This window comes from Vidua macroura, chromosome 20 (genome assembly GCF_024509145.1).
Source record: "Vidua macroura isolate BioBank_ID:100142 chromosome 20, ASM2450914v1, whole genome shotgun sequence".
Lineage (NCBI taxonomy): Eukaryota > Metazoa > Chordata > Aves > Passeriformes > Viduidae > Vidua > Vidua macroura.
In genome coordinates this window covers 498,709-522,760 of record NC_071590.1, presented here as the reverse complement: position 1 = coordinate 522,760, position 24,052 = coordinate 498,709, and the positions used below count along the sequence as shown (strand labels likewise).

Below are 24,052 nucleotides of genomic sequence, written 5' to 3'. Positions count from 1 at the left end.
GGCACTGCTTGCACCCCATGTGCCATGGGGCAGTGTTTTGTGCACCCAGGGCAGCGTCTCCTGCCTCCTGGCCCTGTGCAAAGAGACCACGGCCCCACTCAGGTTCAGATGAGCTTTTCCTCCAGTGACACACTGGCAGCCTATTCAAGGCAAGAGCCTTGGGGCAGCAAGACAGCCTGGAGAAGGGATGTTCCAGGGGATGGACAGACCAAAGGTGAACATTGGAGACAGAGTTTGGGCTGTTTTTTCTTTCCCTGGATCTTGCAGCCCAGAAGTACCCCTGCCCTGTGATGGACAGCTCCCCACTTGGAGCTTTCCAACCCATGGGGTTTTGAGGGGCGGTGGAGGGGCTGGAGCTGACAGACTTGGAGGGGATCTCCTGACCAGGGGACCAGAGACAGCAGCCCAGGGACCACCCACATCCAAACAGATGTCCTCTCTCTTCACTCCAGGCCCCAGTACCACAAGCCTGGGGTGAAGCCACCACACAGGCAGCTGCCACTCCCAAGTCCCTGCCTGGAGAGCGCTGCTGTGTCCCACAGATGCCACAGTGGGATCTCTCAAGGAGCCTCTCCGGGCTGGAGAGGATCAGGTCCAGCAGCACTCTTTGCCTTCTGAGATGTTTCAGAGTAGCAGCACTACAAACCCAAACTGTTAATTGTGGTAGTGGGATTTTGAAGTTTATGCTTAAGAAATTATTTAAAATATTGCAATGGTTTGTTCCTATTCACCCCTGTTCAGTTTTCCTAATAGTCTCTCCCCAAAGTTGTTTTCCACCTGTTTTCCCGCCTTTCCCCATGTCAGTCCTGGTGTATGCCTCCCTTACTTCCAGATCCTTCCCCGTCCATCCTCCAAATCCTGCCCCTGTAGCTTGTCTGTCAGTATTTGCTACACCCATTTATCTAGGAGCTTCCCTGTCAGTTAGGATTATTTTCTTTCACTCACTTTTATATTAAGTATGCACTCTCTCCTTCTCCTTCCCTATTGGTTTTATGTTTACATATATCCACCCCATACTCCTCCTATCTAGCTCTTGATTTGTTGTTAGGCTGCCCCACCCCTGGGGACAGCCCCCCTTTAAAAGTTGTCATTTTTCTCTATTTCTTTTGCCTCTGCATTCCCTTCGAGCTGCTACACTGCGTCACCTGTGCCGCTCCCTGCGCGGGGAGGAATAAAGACTGCTCGGAGACACAAGCGAGGATCCTTCCCTGTTTCCTTTGCCTCGATCCTTCAGCGTGGGTCCACTCTCACCGGCCGTTTCTGTCAGTAAGGGACCAGAGCCCGCGGCTGAGCCGCTGCCCTGTGCCAGCCAGCGGCTGGGGCGGGGAGCGGCTGCTCTTTGGGGAGAGTGGCTCAGAGCTGGCCGGCGGCCTGAGCCACCCCCTTCTGCAACCGAGGCACGGCGTCAGTTAACCACACAAGGTTCCCCAAATCAAGCCTTTATTGCTTTATTCCAATACAATTCACATAAAAGTCAGCACTACATGGCAGGCTGGGCACATACCCTGCTCCAGCAGCCTGTGAGATGAGTATCAGGGCATCGGTGATCAGAGGACTCCCCTGTCCCCATTACTGGCTGCTGCAAAGTGCCTTCCCAACACGTGGCACACAATGGGTGTCACACATGGCAGGTCACTCCAGCAGCCAGAACCATGTGAGAATCCTGCCAGGACACTCACCAGGGCACTGAGGTTTTCCCCTAGTGCTGCCCCACTCACCGGAAGAAACTGTTTCGGCTCCCAGGTCTTTGCCCACCAGTGACAAACCAGGGCAGCCACTCTCACAAGATGATGCATCCGGTTCCCTGTGGGTCCCTGACCCAGGAGATCACCAAGGGCTCTGCATTTCTGCCCCCCAAAAAGGCACCCAAGAAGAAGAGAGGCCGGAGATTGCCTGAAAACTTGTCAGTGAAGGTGTAAATGTGGGAGCGGTCGCTTACGTTGTAGAAGGATATCTCTCCCGCCTCATAGTCCAGGAAGATCCCAACGCGCCGGGGTCTCACACTCAGGGTCACGGGGGACACGGGTATGGTCAGGGCCTCATAGGTGCCCCCATTTTGCAGCCGCAGCACCCAGTAACCATTGTTGGGGGAGAAGAGGACGGAGCCTTTCCGGCCAGCAGCCTCTCGGCACAGCCCCAGGCCCCACTCGGGCTTGTCTCCCACCTGCACCTCCCAGTAGTGGCGGCCCGAGAAGAAGCCCGGACTGCCTAGCACCACCGGGGTGCTGCTGAACCTCTTGGGATTGTCAAAGAGGGACAGAAGCAGCTTCTTGCTCCCGCGCCGGACGCTCTTGCGGTCTTCTGACACAGTGAGGTCTGGGTGTGCCGTCTCTGGGTCCAGAATCACGTCCACTGGACAGAGAGAAGGATGGAAGGATGGAAAAGGCTTCAGGCATCTGCAGGCACAGACACAAGCAGGTGCCTGTGACCTGAATGCTGAGCTCTCCCAAACCATCCCACATCGCACAATTATTTGCTCGTGGTTTTGCACAGCTCCCAGCACTGCCTGGCAGTGGGGAAATGTAATATAGAAAATCAGCCACATTGAAATATTTGCTGTCAGGCTACAGAGCCAAGCCAAGGAGGGCAGTTCCACAGCTTCAGGAAGAGTTCTGAAAGCAAGAGGTCGTGGGCAACATGGTGCTTGAACCCCCCGAGGGACATCCTGGGCTTCAGGGTCACTTCACAATCCGTCCAAGACCACAACAAAGGTCTTCCACCATGGAACCAGCCCGAACTCATCAGTACCCAAAATTGGAGCAGCTGGACAAAGCTTATTGGAAAAACCTCCCTATGCCCCAGGGTACTGGGGAAAACCAGAGCCCAAATCTGCCAGGAACTGCCCCCTCACCTTTGAACTTCTTCAGCATGTCCCTCATGCCCAGGCAGCGCTCAGGAATGCTGTAGTTTTCCTTCAGGGTCACAGACACAGCCTTGGGGGATTGGAACTTTACCCCTTCACACCTGAGAAGGGAGGGATGCCCTTGGGCTGTATCCAGAGCCTGCGCCATGGCCCCTCTCCGGCCGGGAGGGGGGACAATGCCCTTTTGTTGCCCATCGCCTCCCTGGAGCTCTGGCTGGGAAGAGCACTAGGGATAATTACTTGCATATTGGCAATCCAAATGAGATCAGAGTTAAATGATAGAGGGAGCAGCAGTGCCAGGCCTGGGGAAGGAAGGAAGGAACAGAGCCACTGGGCAGCACATCCCTTAGGAGGGAATGCAGCTCACATGTCACTAAGCCAGGCAAGACCTTGGCTCTGACCCCTGGAAAAAGAGGATGGAACCTCTGAGGGATTGTCTCAGTCCCTCCTGTATCTACCCCAGGAGGACCAAAGCAGATGCTGGGCAGAGAGGATGGGGTGGTTGTTGTGGAACAGGTACAAACATCTGCCTCAAAGCCTGGAGGCATCCAGGACAGTAGGAGGAACAACCATGGTACCTGCCAGGAATAACCAATCATGGGTACCTACCAGGAATAATCATGGCACCTACCAGGAAAAATCACCCACCTACTCAGGATGCTTTTCATGTCCTAGAAGACAAAAATGACTCTGGGTTTGTCTGGGCCAAGCCACCCACCCAGGTGACAAAGGCACTGGGGCTGAGTTAGTGGTGCTGGTGGCAAAGCCTAACCTTGAGCAGCCCATCAGCTGGCTGCTGGCTCTTCCCCTTTATCTCCAGGATCAGCTCCTCCAGCAAGCACTTCTCCTCCACCAGTCTGGCCAGGTTTTCATTGATCAGCAGCAGAATCTGCTTCTCTTCCTCCTCCAGCTTCTGAAGCAGTAGCTTCTCCTCATCAGCCAGCAGCCGATGCAGCTTCCCAAACTCACTCACAATCCTCTCCCGCTTTTTCTTTACTGTCTCCTTGGGATAAGAAGATTCATGGGGTGAACGTTATCCAGGCAGCCAAGACAGAGCCGGATGCTCCGGCATCCATGCCCAGAATCAGGCCCTGGGAAAACACTGCATTTTTGTGATAAAGGCATGAATTTAAAAACCAGCCAGAGACAAACTTGTGCTTCCACCTCACTGTAGCTCCACTCCACATCCTCAGTTTACCAGCAGCAGGACTTGCGTGGGGCATTTCTGCTCAGCTGGACCCCAGAGGTCTGGGCTGTGCTGCGCTGCAAGGAGGTGCCCTCAGGTGTCGGGGTAGGTTTTTATTACAACTCATACCTCCAGTCAAATCCAGGCTAATAAACTGCTTGGGCAGGTGGCCAATGCTGGAAAAATCCCCAGTAAAGGGCAAGAGGTAGAAAAGTCATAAAATCATGGAATGGTTTCAGTTGGAAGGGATCTTAAAGACCATCTGCTTCCACCGCCTGCCATAGGCAGGGACACCTTCCACTAGACCAGGTTGCTTCAAGCCCAATCTAGCCTGGCCTTGGACACTTTCAGGGATGGGGCAGCCAAAGCTTATTTGGGCAACCTGTGCCATGGCCTCAGCACCCTCACATGGAGGAACTTCTTCCTTATATCTAATCCAAATCGCTCCTCTCTTAGTTTAAGATGGTTTCCTCATGTCCTGTCTCTATCTGCCATGTAAAGGAAGCCCTGGGGCTGTGGAGGGATGGAAAGGCAAAGGAGGCTCCCTGGGTTTCACTACAAGGTGAAGAGGTAGCAATGGCAGGGTCTGCCAGTGCTTTAGGGCTTTTCACCTCATCCCTAAAAGGTGGCTGGAAACCTGGAGCTGCAGAAAGACACTCTGCAGTGAGCTTGGGCCAGGAAATCTCAGAATGAAGATAAAGAAAAGGAAATTGAACTCCTTTTTTTTCCCTGTCCAAGTACACCATTCCTTGGACCTGAGTCATGAAGATTTAATAAGCCAGGGCAGCCTCTTCCCCCCACCATTCACATGGGACTCTTTGCTCATTTTGCTATAAAAGCACAACCAGAGGAAACTGGAGGCAGCTGAGCCACAACCCTGAGCCTTGACTCAGGCAGATGGGAAGACAGTGACACAGCTCTCACAATCTCTGTCCCTGTCCCCCACTGGGGACAAAGGGCTCATAGGCACATCCTCAAAACCCACCACCACTTGCCTGGACTGCCACAGGCAAGGGAGCTGAGCAAAAAACTAGGGGAGTTCAGAGAAACCTGTTTTCCCTGCCAGAGCTGATTAACCATCCACTCAAATTCAGGACTGGATAACTCTTCCAGCAGTTTCATTTCCTTTTCTGCAGTTACTTTTACTTTCCAGTTTTCACCCCAAGAGACTTGAAATGCAGCTGTTTGCTGGCGTCTGCTCTTCCCAGAACTGTCTGGAGTGGGGCAGAGTTGCAGTAATTCAGCTTTTTTTTTTCTTATGAAAATACTTCTGGTTCCTGTTCCTGTGGAGCAGAGCTCACCACACAGCTCACACCCGGCTTGGAACTCAAGCACATGTTGTAAAACAAAAGGCAGTAAAAAATAGCCCATGTCTACTTGTTTAACCAGCATAAAGTCCTCTTGATTCCGGGGAATCTGGCATGCTGCTCCTTGCAAATCTTTTTATAGAGCCACACATGGTTACTGAGCCTGGCTTCCAGCATTGCTCATACATGTGACAGCAGAACACGGGGACACAGCCTGGAGACAATGATAAATCTATGTCCCCAGACAAGATCATTCAGGGTGACTTTTTTAAAAATCCTGGTATCTCTGAAGCTCATTCTTTAAGAATGAGACAGAATTAAGACAGGCACCTGCCTTGCACTCCTGGGTTTTCATCCTTTCTGCTGACTCACGCTTCTTTACCTCCTCCACTTCCTTTGAAAGACTCTCCAGGGATTTCTGGAGTTTGACCTGGAAAGAGGAAAAATGGGCTCAACTCACCCCAACAGCACCCACTGAGCACTGCAGGTTGGCTGGGTCCCCTCTGCCTGGGGGGAGACACTGACCCAGTGCCAGGCAGTGCCAGGCACTGGCACCCGAACAAAGCAGCTGTGCTCTTCACTCCGTTCACAGCATTAACCCTCCCCATGCTCCGCAGGTTTCCCCTATATTTTTCCTCACTATTAAGGCTCTAGAGACCAAAGCGACAGCCCTCTTTCAATGCTGGGGTGAAGGGTGGATGGTGGCACTGCCGGGATCATAGCTGGGATGTGGAAACCCCACATGGGATGCGTGCCAGCATCCCTCCACCGGGGCAAAATGTCCTCTGGGACCCACCGGCTCAAGTTCTCCAGGGGTTGTGAATGGACAGGGAGCCAGGCTGCGTCCCTGAGCCGGACGGATGGCGTGAGCCTCGGTCCACCAACAATTTGGAAGATAAGGCGGGTCTAGCCTTATCCCTGCAGCGAGGGCGGCTGGGGGGGGGGGGGGGGGGTCACCGCCTGTGCCACCCCTCCTTCTGCTTTCCCAGCGATGCCACTGGGCATGTTGGGGTCCCGGTGGCCGCACACCCCCGTGCCAGAGAGCCTCGGGGCAGGACAGGGACCCCGGTGCCTCAGCCTCCCCTACCTTGTAGACGTGCGCCGCCTCCTCGATGGGGTAGACTGTGTGCGGGCGGTGCTGCAGGGACTCCCGACACACCACGCAGATGGGCTCTTCGTCCTCCTCGCAGAACAGCTTCAGCCGCTCGTCGTGCTGGGGGCACAGGGGGGTCCCCGGCTCCAGCTCGGGCCCCAGGCCGCCCCGCAGCCCCAGCTGGCGGATGCTCTCCACGATGTTGGCCAGCTGCCGGTTGGGTCGGAAGCCGCTGCGGTGGCAGGAGGCCCGGCACTGCGGGCAGGAGAAGGGCCCGTCGGCCCACAGCCCCTTGTCCTGGCAGTGCTTGGCGATGCAGCCTCGGCAGAAGTTGTGGCCGCAGTCGATGCTGACCGGCTCGCTCATGTACTCCAGGCAGATGGGGCAGATGGCCTCCTCCTGCAGCCGCTCCAGGGCACCTGCCAGCGCCATGGTGGCCCGCTGGTCTCGACGGGCCCTTCCCTCGCCCCTCGTCAGCCACCAAAGGCAGGCTCGCAGGCAGCCTTGGCTGGCACAGCCCCACGGCGAGGAAGTACCGGCAGTGCTAGGAAAGCCTGGAGGACGAGCCGGCCTCGCTACCGGGTGGCACCGGCCACGGAGCCTCCGTGCCGCTGGGGGGAGGAGCTGGCACCGGCCGGGACAGCTGCAGCCAGCCCCAAGGGCTGGCACTGCCTCCAGCCCGGCGGGGCGAAGCCAGAGAAAAAGCCCGCGGGGCGAGCGCGACGGATCAGGAAGCACCAGAAATAACCCGTGGCCAGAGACAGCCCCGGGCCGGGACGGTGGTGGAGATGGGGTCGGGTCTGGTGATGGCTGAGCTCAGCAGCCCGTGGAGCCCCCGAGGCACCTGCCCGCTGCCCAGAGATGTTGGCCGAGGTAAAGGACCCTTTGCCGCACTAACAATTGTGCCGAACCATCCCCCGTGACACCCACCCACTGCAAAGAGCCGGGAGTTTGGGAATGTGCCGCGGCAGGAGGCAGGCGGGACAGGCAGGACGAGAAGTGCTCTCCCTTGCATGCACAGAGAGGCTGGGGGACAGCCAGGTGTCACCCCATCACCCACAGACCCTCGAGTGTCAGCCCTGACCTCCTTCCTGCCATTGCTATGCACCCCAGTCTTTGTGGAACATCCCAAGAAGCGCTGGGAGAAGTTGCAAGTTTTGCTCCTTTTTATTATATAAAAATAACTTCAACACCTTCAGTACAAAGGAGAATGAAAAGTTTCACTGAAAATGTCAAATAAATTAAGAATGCCTTTGCACAACCTTCCATAAAAGAGCTAAACACTGAGTTGAATACCCTGCCGAATTCCCAGGCAATGAGAAAATAGACTGTGTCGTGGAGGTGTCCATGAGAGCACGTCCTTGCAGAAGTGGTGCTTGGAGAGAGCAGGGTATTGCTTATCCACTGTGCTTATTGTCCCTTAATTGATTCATTATGTCCTGGACCCACTTGTCATTAGGGTTGGCACAGACCAGCTTGTCCTTGATGGTGGTAAATCTGGAAAAGAAAATCCAGTGAGGAGAGGAGAAGGAAAGAAAAACAGAGAGGAGAGTGGGACCACTGCTCCACGTCAACAGTGACACCCATCACACACCTCTACAGGCTGCAAAACAGCCCTAGGGAAATGAGGAGGGGGTGGCTCCATGCCCTTACATCCTGCTTTCTGTACTTAAACCACTTTGTCCCCAGCATCTGTACATCTGGGACACCATCTTGGCTGGGTCCCACTACCTGGGGTGAGGGGGATGACCAGCAAAAGCTCTTTTGGCTCAAATCTAATAAGGAGGTCCACAAACTGGCTGCCTTGGATATGGGATTGCCCTCTGATATGTTCCCAGGCTGTTCTTCCCACATGGGAGAGCCCTGCCCAGTGCTTTTCCATGTCAGGATGAGGTATAATGTGGGGTTCCCTCACGCTGTCAGGACAAGCAGGGTCCTCAGAAGCAGGGCAGGAGATTTACTTACATCACAGCTGGTGGAGAGCAGTGGCTGCCCGTGCGCTCATACTTTACCACACGGCTCAAGGACAAGGGTCTGGTGATGTACTCAACACAGCAGGGACCATAAAAGTTGAGAGAAACTGAAAGAGAAGTTTTCTGTTACATCAGACCAGGAAAAGTGCCAGTGGGGAGAAGTAGGGTCAGAAGATGAGAAGATTCCCACTGGAGGAAGTGCTGCTCCCACAGTGGGCTCCCACCACAGCCATCTTCCCATCAGGGAGCCCAGGTAAGACAGGCCTCTCCTTTCCTGCACCAGATGCTAGTAAGAGTGAGCTGCCAAGCATTACTAGACCTTATACAGCAGACAGAAAGAGGAGAGAGCTCCCAGAGAGGAGAGATTTGACTCACTTGGAGAAGAGGTGGCCTGGTAGCAGATGACAGCCACAAAAAGTACAGAAAGGGCTGCTGTGAAGGTCTTCATGGTCCTGTTGGGTGGAGATGAATTGTAGGAGTGAGGCTGGACTGTTGCAGAGTGTCCCTCACTGTGCCTGGTGTGGGATCCCTGGGTTCAGCCCTCTTTATATAGGGAGACAGCAGCCAAGGATGGAAACATTGCTGAAAGCCGTGACACACTGGAAAAAGTGCAGTGTCAAGGATACCACACAGCCCTGCAGAAGAAACCGTCCAGAGCCCTGATGACAGCAGTGTCCTGACATGGCACAGGGTGCGATACCATGGGTGATAAGATACCATGAGAGGACAGAGAACAGGATATGACCTGGCATTTCATTTCCCCTGACCTAAGGGCTCTGCAGAAAACCCAGAATTAGTAATTTGGAAGATCAGTAGGTGGACCTCTTGCCTAGAAGTCACAGCAGTGGATGAAGGCCAACCATGGTTGTCACGCACTTTCCCAGAACATCTGCATCATGGACAAACAAGAGATCTCACCTCTGCCACAGCAACGGGAGCAGGGCAAGTCTGAGAGTCAGGCTGAGCACCCGTGTGCCCACCCAGCCATGCTGGGTCCCACTTGCAATGGGGGCTTCCTCGTGGGACTCTGAAGGCCATCAGTGCATAAATGTGCAGAGCAGAGGGTGGAGCACGGTGCAATTCCAGACCTGGGCTCCTCTTATGTCCTTGAGCATCCCTTGCAATAAGTCTTTAGGGAACCAGTTCTGCTACATCACAACTTCTCAAATACTAGTGATGGCTAAAATAGTATTCAGTTCTTCATGGACATGGGAATCGGCCACCAATGCCCACAGAGAACTTTAGGAGCTGACGACCATGTTAGCAGAGCAAAGCTGACAAAGATGGTTATTTGGTTCCAGCAGTGTAGCACTAGCACCCTCCTGACACTGCTCTGTCATTGTCCCATCTGCCAAACACACATAGAGAAAAGGCTGGCTGATTTAGCACATATTGCTTGGGATGGGAATGGTGTCTCTGCACTGTCAGAAAACTGTTGGAAATGTTACATAACTCCAGAAGAGCTCTGCTGTTTTCCAGGCAAAAGTTTGTGGACAAAGCCTCAGGAGAGTGGAGGAAGAGCAAAGTCTCCATGGTGCTAGGAAATGTGTCTGGGTGCTGGGCAACCACAGCCTCAATGGGAAAGCAAGAGGAGCAGGCTGCCTTTCCTGATGGTCCAATAACAAAAGGGGTCTTGCTCCTCTATGGAGGAGGATGATCATGAAATAGAACCTCCCACCCAAAGTGGGGTTCCTTGTAGGAAGCCAGAAGAGGAAATCAAAGGGAAATGAAGATATTCCCTGGAAGGGCAGATTGCAGGCCTGGGGCTCCCAAGTGCTCCAGGGCATGTGATAGATAATCAGCACATCTCAGGAGACTGAACTCCATGGAAAAGTGAGGCAGAGTCATTGGAGGGTGCAGGGTGCTGCCATGGTGGGGTTTGTTTTACACAAAGCTTTTTCTCTGACTACAATACCCTGTTACTAAGCATGAACAAAACTGAGCCTGGGTGAGACCACACATGATGCTTTGGTGCTAAGGAGGTGCAGCTACAAGCCTGGGGAGTGGACAGCTGAGGAGGACCTGCCTACAAAGACCTGGGAGCACAGGGCATGTTGCTAGGTCTCTGGAAAGACATTTCCTTAGCAGAGACATATCTGCCCCTTCCCACAGCAGGCAGGCAGGCTCCATGCAGCCCACAGATTCTCTGCTGCCATCACAGCCCAGTTCCCAGCTTAGCCTTGGCACATCCATTCCCTTCTCTGAAGCTCTTTCTCCATGGATTGGCTCGCTTTCATCCCAGCTCCTGTTAAGGGGTTAAACTCCCAGAGTGAGAGTCAGTTGAGACAATCAGAATCAAGGCTGAGGTTTTACTTGTGAAGAAGACTCAGAATCCTGCTCCAAACAGCTGACAAGCCCAGGATTCCTCTGGGATCCTTCCTGCTCCATGACTTACCTTGTTCTTTTTTCAGAGCCCATTCAGATACTGGGATGAAACCTGGTGCCTCCAAGGGCATGAAGTCCTGCCACCATCACGGATCCACTCCCCCCGACACTGTACAGAGAGGGACAAGAAAGGTGTGAGGAAACTGAAACCCAGAGCTCAGCAAGAAGGAGTGCAAGGACAGGGACAAACTGCCTGCACACCTTAGGAGCAGGAATGCTGATGGAGCTTGGTGTGCCACTCCAAGAGAGACGAGGAACAAAGAATGGAGCAACATGGAGGTACTGCAGCAATTCTCTGTTGAAATCAAAGCAAATATAAAGCAAAAGATGGAGTGACACTGCAGTGTTGTGGTTTCCTAGTGGTTATTGATCTCTTCACCTGCAATGCTAATCAGGTCCTCATTCTTCTCTTATGATCTTTCCATGGGAAACAATGCAGCTAATGGGAACTAAGCCAAAGGAATGATCTAGATGGAAATCCAAAGCTGAACTTTGCTTAACTCAGAAATACATGTTACTTTCCTCACCTCTATTTATGCTAATAACTAAAGTCAATCTAACTCCACCTAAATTGTAAATGACATCAACAGTAACTTTATCTTTTCCCAAGAAAATAATATAAATACGGCTGAAGTAGGGAGGGAGGTCAGGAGACGCCAACATTTTTGCAGTCAGTTATTATTAGTGGCAACCTCTAAACCTGTCACACTCTTCTCTGAGCACTGCTAATGAACTTCTCAGTGTGAGTCACAGAACCACAGAAACACGGAATAATTAATGTTGGAAAAGTCCTCCAAGATCAGGTGTTACCAACATCTACTCCTTCCATCCCCTGCTCCTTCCATTTCTACCAACACATTCAGAAACAAACTTGCTCAGATTCCCATTGAGACCAACCCTACACTGTTCTGACACATCTCCACACAGGGACCAGAATAAAACTGAGAGGCAGAGAATAGACTGAGGAATGAGCTGGAACCTCCTCGCTGATGGCTCACACAAACACAGCCCAGCTCGGAGCAGCTTTAGTTGAGTGTTCTGGATGTTCCGCAACATTCAACTACAGGTTTGATTGAAATTTTTCAAAACAAGATTTGTTTTGGAAAATCAGTATTTTATAGCAGGAATATAAATGTGCCTCAACATTGTCAATGAATTCTCCCGCCTTTTGGATATTCCGTGCTGTATTTCCTGCTTCCGTTCAACCAAAAGGAATTCTTGGAGGTTTCAACACCTCTGTTATTTCCCCTATTCACTGTTTTCCTCAACTTTGTTCCTTCCTTAAACATTCCGTATTCTTGCTCCTTCCTACCAAGACAAATAATGCAAACCTCTAAATATTTTGATTTCTAAAACCTCCTCCATATTATACATCCTAAATAGTGGCTATTTATGGAGTCTGTAAAACCTCCGCCTTATGGTGTGCTTCAGCTATAGATAGAAACCAAACACAGTACCTTTGGATCCATCACCAGGACAGTTTGGGGATGAGGGAGGAAACCTCTGCTCAGCCCTGAGGGTAGCCTGCTCCACCACACCACCTCCTGGGCTGGAGTCATGTCTGGGGGATCACTTTATCACAATGCTCCTGGGAGCTGCCAGATCACTAATGTGCGAAACTGGGTTTTAACTGTGAGCAAACAAATTGGAAACAGAAAGAAAATTACTGGAGCCAGAGATCCCAGGGCGGTGCAGCTCCAAGCAAGACCTCAGATGAGAAGAAGTACTTTCAAGAAGAATTTAGACTTTCCACACGAGAATTGAAGTCTGCAAGATGGTAAGTGGCCTAGAAAGAGGGACAAAGCGAATAGTCACTGTCTGTCCCAGAGCAGAAACCACAGATTATTCAATGGAGTGGGCAAGAGGAAGGTTCAAAAGGAACAGAGGGAGGCAGCTCTTCACATGAGGAGCTCCTTGCCAAGGGACATGATGAGCACAGGGAAATTTCCTTGAGTCTGAGCTTGGATTTCAGGGCGATAAGCTTGAGGAGATTTGGAAAATGAGAATGGTTGGGGGCTGGGAGCACACTCCAGGGTACAGTACAAATATTGATCTGTCTCTTCAAGGGGTCTGCTGTGGCCACATCTAGAGGTATCAAGGCTGATGCAGATGGATCCGTAGTCTACATCCTCTGCAACTGTTCATCGTAGATTCCCCAGGGCAACTGGTCCAACAGGACCATCAGGGCTACAGAGCAGCTTGCGAAATTGCATTGAAATCCCTGGACTGAAATCTACAGGCACACCAGGATGTGCCTCCAGATAAATATTTTTGGTAAATGTCAGCGGAAAGACTCCAACAGTTTCTAAACACACAACAAGGCAGAAATAAATTGCTGCAGTCCATGCAATTTTCCAAGACAAATTTGGGGTACCTATAAAAGCTTCACTTTGTGCCCAAGAGTCTAAAAGAGCAGGAGGTGGCTGGATGCCATGTTGGAATGTGGCCCTCACAGATATGTGGTGGTACTTCCCAGGACAGCCAAATGATGCCTCTGCCACAACTCCTTTGTTTCCCCAACAGTGTGCTCAGTACTGAGCAGCAACTGGACTGGAGCTGAGCAGGGTTTGTCCAGCAGCTGCAGCACAGCACGACAGGTTTAGCCATGGTTCAGAGAAAGGAAAATAAAATCATTTGGTGTTGGGTTTGAGATGGGCAGGACCTGAGGCTGCCAAGCACCAGAGTGACAGCTGCATTGTCCTTGCACACTCTGCCGCCTGTTGTCATCAGCTGGAGGTACAGGGGACATCTGCAAGTCAGGCCATGGAGTTGCAGGAATCCTGAAAACAACATCTGACAAGAGTACTGGTGGATGTTGGATCATGGAAAACATAGGAATCATGGAGTCATTCAGGTTGGAAAAGGCCTCTAACATCATTGAGTACAGCACTCCCAGGGCCACCACTAACTGTAGCCCTAAGCATCACATCTCTATTTCTGTTAAATTCCTCCAGGGATGGTGACTCCTCCACTGCCCTGAGCAGTCCATTCCAATTCTTGACCACTCTTTCAGTGAAGAAATTTTCTTTAATATCTAACCTGAGCCTCCTTTGGTTCAACTTGAGGCTGTTTCCCCTTGTCCTATCACTTGTTCCCTAGGAGCAGAGCCTGACCCCACCTGGCTCCCCGTCCTGACAGGGAGCTGTAGAGAGCCAGAACGTTTCCTGTATCATAAAGGGAAGACAGGGGTATACTGGCTCTCCAGATCTATGCCCATGCCCTGCTGCAGTACCTACCTTGTGCTCTCCCAAAACTGCTCTGCAATGAGCACAGGGCTCCCACACTCAACTCTGCACACCCCAAGTCTTACATAGAAATCCTTTCCTCAGTAATCCAACTCTGGCAGCCAAAGCTCCCAGCACATAAATAAAGGAAGAATTAGGAAGAATTTATTCACAGAAAGGGTTATCAGACATTGGAATGGGCTGCCCAGGGAGGTGGTGGAGTCACCATCCCTGGAGATGACTGGATGTGACACTTAGTGTCTAATTGACATGGTGGTGATCAGTCATAGGTTGGACTTTATGATCTCAGAGGTCTTTTCCAACCAATTGATTCTGTGAAATCAGGCTTGCCATGTCCTGCCTTGGAAGAGACCTGGGCTTGGTGGGGTGCTCCAGCTGGACCTGCTGGCCATGCCACAGGGACACTCTCCAGCAAGTGGCAAAAACACTTCCCACCTCCAGGTCCTGCTCATGAGCTGGTTTCTCACCTGGGCATCTGCCCCTGCAGTCCAGTGTCCCTGTGGAGCTCAGGTTTTCTGGAGATCCATCTGGAAACCTCTTCAGCTTTGCTTTTGAATTCTTGGGCAAGCAGAGGCAGTCGCTGAGGCTCCCATGCAGAAAACACAGCAGATGATGTTTTGGGGTTACAGCCCTCCTTGTAACACCTGGGCAAGTAGGAGACCTAGACAGGACAGAGGTGAGGGCCCCACTGGACCTCAAGCACCTTAGCCAAGCAGTCCTCTCCAAGACCTTCTCCCAGTCCCAGGCTGTTCTGTCTCCCATGCTCTCCCAGATCCTGCACCAAGACTGTCCCTGCCGCACATAGCAGCCCAGGGTCTCTTTGGGAGCACAAGCAAAAACTCAGCAGCAACATGTGTTTGCCCAAAGCATTCAAAACATGGGATCAAAAGATGAAAATCCTCCCCATGCTCCCATGCCTGCTCCTCCTGGCACAATCTTTGCTCCCCAAGGACCCTCCGGCTGGGTCTGGACTACTACCCTGCCCCCTCCAGCTGGATACTTTGGCTCAGAAGTTGTTTTTGTCCCAGAGTCTGAGCAAATTACCCAATCACCAGGGCAGGGCTGCATCTGGGGCTGCCTTGGAATGTGTAAAGGGACTACTGAAGGGGATCCATTTGGGATCCATTTTTCCCACCTCCAAGGGGGAAAGAGAAGGATCTTAGCACAGAGCCCTGTGCCAGCCCACTCCGGCACAGCCAGTGGGATAACAGAGGAAGGACTGTGGAGCTCTGTGATTCTGTTTTCCTGTTGAAACAAGGGGGATCTGTGCTCTCCCTGAGCCCAGTCCAGGACACGAGAGGGTGATAAGTGTTGCAGCAGCACCCTGGGACTCTCCAGCTCTGGCTGGGGAGGGAATTGTAAAAACAGACTCTGGCTCCCAGGCCTGGTGAAAAGAGCATCCCTGAGCCCCAGACAGGGCACATAGCCCCTGCATTCCCTTCTGGCTCCTCTCCTGCTACTTGTCCTTCCCCTTTGGGTTAAGGGTGTCCTGGCAGAATGGGAGCAGACTTCCTTTAGGGTCCTGTGGACAGGAGCCTCTGGGCATGGAGCAGAAAGAAGGAACTGCCCTACGGAGCCCTGCAACAGGGGAAGGATGAGCTCCAGTCCCACCTGCCTGGCCTGAGCAGTACTTGATGGGTGCCACATACTGCTGAACAGGAAAAAAAAGAGGGCACACATTGTCCTCTCCATGTCCAGACAATGTCCGTCCCCACACAGGCCAGACACCTCCATGAGGGGCTCTGCCATCACCCTTCAGTCCAGCCTCTTGGACAGGAGTGTCCAAGACAGAGCACTCTGAGAACAGGTGAACCCCAGCCATGGCTTCCAAAAAGGACCTGCTGGGGAGGAAGGGCAATGCCCAACCTGCTCTACCTCCACCCTGCTCAGTTTCAGCCCTTCCGCTCATCTCCCCATGGAACCTGAGACAAAGGAACAGTCGCTCCACAGGAACAGCTCCGTGCCTTCCCCTCTCAACTACCTGAAAACAAGGCACACTCTCTCACTGGAAAGGAGCCTCTCAAATCCCTGCAAAGCCCCACAGCACATTCCAGCAGAGATGCTGCATGGAATGGGCCAGCCCAGGGTGGTCTGACCAGCAGCTCATGGGCTGGATCCCATCCTGTTACAGCCCCTTCCTGAGGGAGGCAGGAGCAGCCAGTAGAAACAGCCTGTTCTGTCCCACACCCAAGCACCTTCCTCTGCTCCTGCCCAGGTCCCAGAGTGAGCACTGAGCCCTGGCTAGGGAAGAAGAGGATGTGGCTCTGCTCTTCAGTAGTAGGGAGCAGCTATACCAGGCCTCAGCGTAGTGGTCCCTTGCATTGGGCTCCAGGAGCAGGATGAGGTGGAGGGTGGGAGAGGTCCAGATCACACTGTCCTTCGTCCACTGCCCTCCTTTGCTCTTCCTTTCCTCCATCTCAATTCAGCAATGACATAATTTCTTCAATTATTAATCATCTCGCTGCAACAGTGGATGAATCAAACCCATTAAACCTCCCCTGGGAGCAGCCCCAAGAAAGGAGGCACGTTTCCAGAAAGTACATTAAGGACAATGCAGACAGGCAGTTGAGACAAGTGGGAGGAATGGTCTCGCTGCTCCATGCAGGCCATTTCCCATCAGCTGGGATTTGATATCCAATGCACAGGGACTGGGAAGGGCTATGATGCAAACAGGCTGTCACACACCCTGCTGGGCAGCTCCAGGAGGGCCCTGGTGTGGCAATTATTTCAGCTGAAAAAGTCATGAAAGAGAGATATGCTGGGAGAATTGCTTATACAGGAGCTCCTGACAGCCCACATGTTAAACAGCTGTTTCCAAATTGCCCCATCACCCCAGCAGTGTTTTGCACAGTTCCTCCCCACCTGGAGTAAAGTCACTGATTTGTTACTTTACTTTGATCTGCTTTTAAGGATGCAGGAACCCAGCTGGCATAACCCCAGCATGGCCCATTTGTCATATCTGGGAATTCAGTTTTCAGTCTCTTCACAAAAAAAAAAAAAAAGAAAAAGTAATTCCTCCCAGTATTGCAGAAATGTTCCAAGTGAGAAATTCGCCTCTGGAATAGGATGATAGTCCTGGTCAAAATTACAGGAGTCAGCAATTCACCAGGTTGAGAGAATCCCAGAATGGTTTGGGTTGGAAGAAACCTTAAAGTTCATCCTGTCACTGAAACAGCAGGAAAAACAAAACCTTTCGAACAATTTTTAGTGTTAGAGAACTCAAGCATTATTTTATTCTGGCCAGGATGATGTTCTGGCCAGGATGTGCAACAGAAATCATTTCATCCACACATTGGGTTGTGCAAAGAGAATAATTCCATCACACGTCACTTTTCTAGATTTTTCACATACTTATACAGTGAAAACTCAGAGAAATTCATTGGTTCAATGTTTATTGGTCCCAAGTTACACAGTTCTTAGAATTTGGTTTCCTAGTGGTTATTGATCTCTTCACCTGCAATGCTAATCAGGTCCTCATTCTTCTCTTATGATCTTTTCCCAGACCAAGTGTCTCCAACACACCAGGAAGGATGTTCAGACGCTGATGTTCATTAATGGTTCTTATCTCTTGTGCATCCTCTGGCGGTTCTCAGTCCCTTGAGATGTTAAGCTTATCAGGCCTTGCCCAGGGAACAGTCTCTTGAAAAGAAACTTCCATTCCCTTCCTGGGCAAAGATGAACAAAACCACTGACTAAGATTAATTTAAAAATTTAGAAGTTGTATCATTTCCAACAATCCTGTTCCACCCCCTGCCATGGGCACACCTTCTACTAGACCAAGTTGCTCCAAGCCCCATGCAATGTGGCCTGGGTGACTTCCAGGGATGGGGCAGCCACAGCTTCTCTGGGCAACCTGTGCCAGGACTTCAACCACCCTTACAGCCAATAATTCCTTCCCGCAATCCCATCTAATGCTACAAAAATCTCCGATCAGAGTGACGGGACCAGAGACACAGCCTCAGATCAGGTTATAATAAAACACAGTCCAGCTGTGCAGGGGAAACAAAATCCTTCTCTCACCTCTCCTCTCTTCCTTTTCAGACACCTATAACCACATTTTGCCCCTCTGCCAATGCTGCACCCTTCCTGCTGGGCTCTGCCAGCTGTGCCTCCATAACCCCCTCCAGAGCTCCCCCACCAGCCTGGATCCCAGAGAGGAAAAGCCTCACACGACCCTTCCGCAGGCTGCCGGGGCTGGCAGACGGGGCTGGCAGACGGCGGAGCCCCGGCCCCAGGCAGGGCTAGGGAGCCATGAATCCCCCGTACGCCACGGGGGCTCAGCCCCGAGAGGGGCCGGCCTGGGCCTGGGGCGGGCAGCCCGGAGGGGGCAGCGGGGCCGTGTCGCCCCCGTGCTCACACTCTGGGCTCCATTGAGAGGCTGCAGCCTCGCAGGCCGCACGGACGACCTGTAAGGACCTCCGCAGCCTGCGGACCCGGATGGCTCGGCCGCGGCCCGGAGCCCTTGGACAGCGGCCCCCCGCGCCCGGCGGGCCCCGGCGGCGCCCGGACACGGCCGAGCCGTTCCCGGCGCGGCCCGATCCCCGCGGGGCATCGTGGCCGCCGCCGCCAGGGGGCGCCGCGCCCCACGCCGCTGAGGGGCGGGGCGTGACACCGACGTGTGAGCGGCAGGGTCGTGGGCCAATCACAGCAGGGAACTGGGCAAAGGCGTGGCCGCAGCGCTTGGGTGGGCGGTGCTAAGGGCGCGGCCCCCGAAGGCGGAGCAAAGGGCAGGGGACTCTTGGGGGGCGGGAGCTAGCGTTGACTGACGTCCAGCTGAACCAATGGGCTTGGCGGTTGCCACGCAAGGGCTCGGGCCTACCGGTCGCTCCTCCCCAGGGGCGGCGCCGCGAACCAATGAGAGCGAGAAACCGGGCCGGCGGGCGGGGCTGCGGGTGGAAGGGGGTCGCCCGCGGGGGCGTGCCCCGCCGTGAGTGGCAGGTGGTTGGACCAATGGCGCGGGGCCCGCGCGGCGGCGGCGGGGCGGCGGGGCCGGGACGGCGGCGGGGCCGGGGCGGCCATGGACCGCGTGAGCAGCACCATGAAGCAGGTGTCCAACCCGCTGCCCAAGGTGCTGAGCCGGCGGGCGGGCGGCGGCGGCCTGGAGGCGGAGCGGGAGAGCTTCGAGCGCGCTCAGGTGCGGGCGGGGCGGGGCGGGGCGGGGAGGGGGATGCGAACGCGAACGGCGAGGAAGGGCAGGTGCCGCTGAGGGGGCGGCGCGACGGGAGCGCCCCGCCCGGTAGCTGCAGCGGGTACGGCGGGACGCGGCGGTGCCGAGCGGGCGGGGCTGCCCAAAGCGGGCGAGAGTTATTTGGGTGGGCGCGCTCGGCCAGGTGAGCCGGGGCGGGGCCAGGCCGAGTCGCGCCGCAGGTTGGCGTCGGCCCGGGGGTGGGCCTTGGGCGGGCGGGCGCGGCCGGCCCCGGCGAGCTGGGTCGGCGCCAGCGGGCAGGGCTGCGCCAGGTAGGTGGGGTAATTGCCAGGAGGGCAGTGGGCCGTCCTGGCGCGACAAGGATGGGGACCTGCCGGACCTCGCGGCCGGCGCCGAACCCGGCCTTGGAGGAGCACCCGGGCACATCAGGGTGCGGTGGCACCCGGGGTGCGCCAGCCCGGCAGCGTCTGTTCAGCCTGGCCTCCCCACCAGTGGGGCTAGGGAACACTCACCCGCTGGCCTGAGCTGCCGGGTCTCCAAGCCCAGCCACTGCCGGGCATCATGCCCAGGACAGTGCCACCCTGTCCTCGGAACCATCCTGAGCACGCGTAGCCTGTGTCTTCACTAGCTGGAGGGGACATGGAGTGGCTCTTTGGCCAGTGGAGTCAGTCGCCCCACTGGGTTCTGCTCCCGTGTCACTCAGGGACCCCCGGTGTGGACAGCGTCTGCCCCTGCAGGTGGCTCCTGGCAAGAGGCACCAATATGTTGAAAAGCAGACAGAATTTGCTCCTCAGCAGCATCCAGAGTATCAGGATGGGGCCCTTCACTCAGGTTTTAGGTGATGGATTGATGTCCTGCACAGAGGAAAGGTGGCAGCCAAGCTGGAGGGGCAGTAGGGGAGCTTTGGTGGAAAAAGCTGGTGATCTGGGTAAAGGATGTGCTTGGAGCAGCTGGGGATATGCGTGGACAAGGCATGGGGGGAGTGAAGAGAGAGGGATGGCAGCAGAGGGAGCTGGGGACAGCTTGGCCCTGCTCCATGTCCAGGGATGGAAAGTACCAGTGAAGCAGAACTGTCCAGACCTACTGTGGGAGAGGAAGGGAAACTGAGGCAGGAGCAAGGGTAGAAGTGGGACCAGTAGGAGCAGACTTGAATGAGCCCAGAGTGGGAACAACACATGGGAGATGGGTTAGAGATGGAAATAAACACCAAGGATCATGTCTCAGGGGGTTTTGCGGGAAGAAAACCCACCAGGCCGTGAAGTTGGATGCAGGATCGTGTGCAGGGCTCTGCTCACCTTCCCGCTCCAGTTACCTCAGACATCAATTATTTACTCCTACTTCTAAAGGTAGGAATGGCACTGGTTTGCTCCTGGAACCTCCTGGCTCCTTGTGTCAGCAACAGCCCCATGGGCCTGGAGCTCTCTCAGCCTCCCCCTGAACTCGTGGTTTCCCGGGAAGGGCCGAGCGGAGAGGGTGGTGGAGCGGCACCACTCCCCAAATCGCTACATGGCCTTGTCCGGCTTTTTCTTCTCCTGCGCTTCAGCTCTGTGCAATTCCCTTTCTAACTCATTTTCTCTCTCTCTCTCTCTCTCTCTCTCTTTTTTTTTTTTTTTTTTTTTTTCCATAATTCTCTCTCTCCAGTTTAGAGAACTTGCCAGGCACCCCTTAGGTCTTGGTTGTACAATTTTTGTCCAACTTCTTCTTTCTGAGGTTTTTTTTTAGAGAAACTTTGTGGCTTTGGGGTTTTTTCTTTTTGAAAGTGACTTCTTTTAAGAAAACTTTCATCTGTTAAATGGCTTTAAGATGAAAAATTTCCCTGTGTTTTCAGCATGTACAGACTTCTTCCCTCCCCTCCAATCCTGGCTGTCTCAGGGCAGCAGCACATGCATCACAAAGCCTGTTTTGGGCTAAAAGTGCTGAAACAGGCAGAAAGTGTGTCCAAATGGGCCTTTGGGGAGCCTGAGAAGCACCTGCTTGGGTTGGCAGCACCCAATTTCTGTGGTCTGAGCTCAGTTTGGAAGAACAAGAGCACCCTACAAAGCTGTGGTGGTGGTAGGACATCCTAGTAGTGGGGAGGTCTGGAGGTGGGATGTTCCTGTGGTGGCAGTAAAGTGGTGCTGGAATTGTTCCATGGTGGTGGGATATTCTGGTGGTGAAAAGCTTCCATGGTGGTCATTGCATTGCACAACAACTCTGTCCTGACAACCTCCATCTGTTGGCTTGCAGACAAACAGGAGTAAATTTCCTGGTGGCCTCTCTTCTGCTCCCACAGTTGTGCAAGTATCTCGATTTTCCTGGGAATGCAAATGTGGGAAACCTGAGGACATGCCCAGACATGGTGTTCCTTTCCTGCTGTTCTTGCTGCCTGCTGAGCAAGAGCAGCTCAGGAAGAACAAGACACAGCCAAGGACTCCTCTATTCCTTTTCTGTCAATGCTGATAGTTTTCATAGGAAGTTGAGCAACAGGGACACCAAGTCCTGCAGTTCTGCTGCCATCAGGATGAGCTGGGTGCAGCCCTGCCGTGGGAGTATGAGTGTTGCAATGACTGTTCCCCCTTTGCTGGTCTTTCACGTGGTGATTCACCATTCATCACCTCAACCTCGGCACAAATCTTTGGGCACAGCAAAGGTCACCAATGCAGGAGAAAAAAAAACACTGAAAGTGAAAATTCTGCCATATTTTAAGATAAGTGTTTCACGTGGTGTCTGATGTTTGCATCCCCTCCAAGTTCTCCTGGTTGGATTAAGGGGTATGTCCTGGTGCTGGAGCTCTGCAGGGAAGGTCTTCTTTGTTTAGGGTAGTGCTTGGGATCTTCCCTCCTTGGGACCTTCCCTCCTTCTTCCTGTTTCCACGCTGTAATTGTCCACAGCAGACATCCTTGTGCCATGATGGAGCCAAGGACTGAAATTCCTTCTGTGCTTGGCTAGTTGGCAAAGACTGGATGTTCAACAATTGCATGAGCCAAAGTGTTGAGGGTGAAGTCAGAGTTGGAAGGACACAGGACTTCAGCGGGGCAGGGATGATGCTCCAGGGGTGATGTCCCAGGCTCTCCTGCTCCTTCACTCGTGTTTTGGACTGCCGTGGGATATTTCCCTTCATTCCCAGCAGGGATATGGCCGGCAGGGCATCAGTGCAGGTGCAACTGCAGACTCCCAGAGGTGGTACATGACATTCCCAAGCAAAGCAGCAGCTGACTCCTGGAAGGCTGAAGGTGTGGAAAGATCCTTACACAGCTCAGCTCTTCCTGCACCAACTTGTTCCTTCTTTTTGTAAACCCATCACTGGATCGGGCAAAAATGCTCAGACATCAAAACTGAGGGAAGTGCCCTTGAAGTTGTAGCAGGACATGCCCTGATCTTTAGTCCTTGTCCCTGCCCTGTGGGTTTTGGGTGGAAGGGAGGCAGCATATTGTGGTGGTGTGTTGTCATCTCCTGGGCTGCAAAGTCACCAAATAATTCTCTTGTGTCTTCCATCCTGAGCACTGCTCCAGTGCCCAGCTGTGCTCCATCAGGAGCTATCACGTCCCACACCACTGCAGGCTGCCCTGTCCTGAGTCCGTGCTGTGTCCCAGGGATGCGGACATGAGGTGGAGACAGTGCCTGGGGCTGTGCAGGAGCTACAGAAATTCCATGTTTGTTTCCCAGAGCTCATGGCTGCTGGGGCTTCATACCAGCCAATGAGGCTGCATGCCCAGCATGGTCCCTGCCACAGGGACAATTCCAAGGGTAGTCCATCCTGACAAGGGTGGGCGTTGGGAGGAGACACTTCTTTAAAATTCCTGCAGAAAATCTAAAAATACTTACATTTTAGGTTCTTTGGCTGCAGGTTTTTTTTTTTGTTTTTTTGTTGTTGTTTTTGTTTGTTTGTTTGTTTGTTTTGTGGTTTTTTTTGTTGTTTTTTTTTTTTTTGTTTTTGTTTTTTTTTTTTTTTTTTTGTTTTTTTGTTTTTTTTTCTGGGAAATTCAGGGAGTAGCAAAGGGGAACAGGGACCACTTGGACTGCCCACAGCTGCCACTACCTCTGGCACATTTACACAATGGGTCCTTAGGACTGTGTGCAACAATAAAAGCAATTAATGACTCAGAAATTACCCTGCAAAAACCTATCTGCAGCAGAAGGTGATTGCTGGCTACGTCTCCACTCCTGCCATCAGAGTCCCCAGGATGCTGCTTGGGATATCAGACCCTCCTGCTAAGGATTTCCCAGTGGGAAGGTGTGGCATTTTCATGTCAGGGAGATGCAGAACTCTGAATGCAGCTGATGCCACATCTCTGGAAGGTTTTAATGTCCTTAGTATCCATGAGCCATCCCTCAGGGGCTGCAAAGCTGTTTTACTTCCTACCTTGCTGTTGGAGGAGCCTTCTCTAACACCAGGTGCAGAGAGATGGTGCAAATGAAATTGATTTTTTTTTCTACCTCAGTGTCATTTAATAAATTCTTTTGATATGGGAACCCAACTTTTTCACAGCCAAATACAGGTTAAAAGCAGCTTTGTGCACATCCTGTCCCTACAATGGACTGTGTCACTTCTGGGCCACCATCACAGCCCCATTAATGCAATTAATCCTTTTCTCCCATAATTTTTATAAGTTGGAATATGGTCCTGTGTCTTCCAGACACAGCAACCCAGCTGATTTCAGATCAGACCCAGCTCAGTCCAACTCACAGTTGCAAAGGAAATACCATTTACTACTGAAAAAAAACCATTTTTTGTGGTTCAGATGCTGCAGCCACCAGCAGCTTTGCCAAGACATTCAGTTCTTACACAGGAAATGAGGCTCCTTTCTAAGCACCAGAGTGGGGCTATATATATACAGCCTCTCTGAACAAAGATATTTAAAGAAACATATTGAC

The 24,052-nt window shown here is 53.0% G+C and overlaps 3 protein-coding genes across 5 annotated transcripts in view; 1 reads left to right on the top strand and 2 right to left on the bottom strand.

Moving 5' to 3' along the window:
* Window positions 1-1,432: 1,432 nt before the first annotated feature.
* Window positions 1,433-7,055, bottom strand: LOC128817418 (E3 ubiquitin-protein ligase TRIM39-like). The gene is made up of 6 exons (XM_053995900.1): window positions 6,444-7,055; window positions 5,691-5,786; window positions 3,636-3,866; window positions 3,512-3,534; window positions 2,852-2,964; window positions 1,433-2,352 (listed from the first exon to the last, which is right to left on the bottom strand). Exons 1-6 carry the CDS (start codon window positions 6,879-6,881, stop codon window positions 1,781-1,783), a joined length of 1,473 nt encoding a protein of 490 aa, XP_053851875.1. The 5' UTR covers window positions 6,882-7,055; the 3' UTR covers window positions 1,433-1,780.
* Window positions 7,056-7,679: 624 nt separating this feature from the next.
* Window positions 7,680-9,037, bottom strand: LOC128817357 (C-C motif chemokine 4 homolog). The gene is made up of 3 exons (XM_053995810.1): window positions 8,798-9,037; window positions 8,415-8,529; window positions 7,680-7,946 (listed from the first exon to the last, which is right to left on the bottom strand). The coding sequence occupies exons 1-3, from the start codon at window positions 8,868-8,870 to the stop codon at window positions 7,847-7,849; spliced, it is 288 nt and encodes a 95-aa protein (XP_053851785.1). The 5' UTR covers window positions 8,871-9,037; the 3' UTR covers window positions 7,680-7,846.
* Window positions 9,038-19,065: 10,028 nt separating this feature from the next.
* Window positions 19,066-24,052, top strand: part of HIP1 (huntingtin interacting protein 1) — a 44,278-nt gene continuing 39,291 nt past the window's right edge. For 2 of the 3 annotated variants that reach the window (XM_053995633.1, XM_053995630.1), the window contains exon 1: window positions 19,066-19,186. In XM_053995633.1, coding sequence (XP_053851608.1) covers window positions 19,070-19,186 — 117 coding nt within the window. In that variant the 5' untranslated portion in view covers window positions 19,066-19,069. Of the gene's footprint in view, window positions 19,187-20,459; window positions 20,545-24,052 lie in introns of those variants that run through there. The other variant, XM_053995631.1, reaches the window with a different exon arrangement.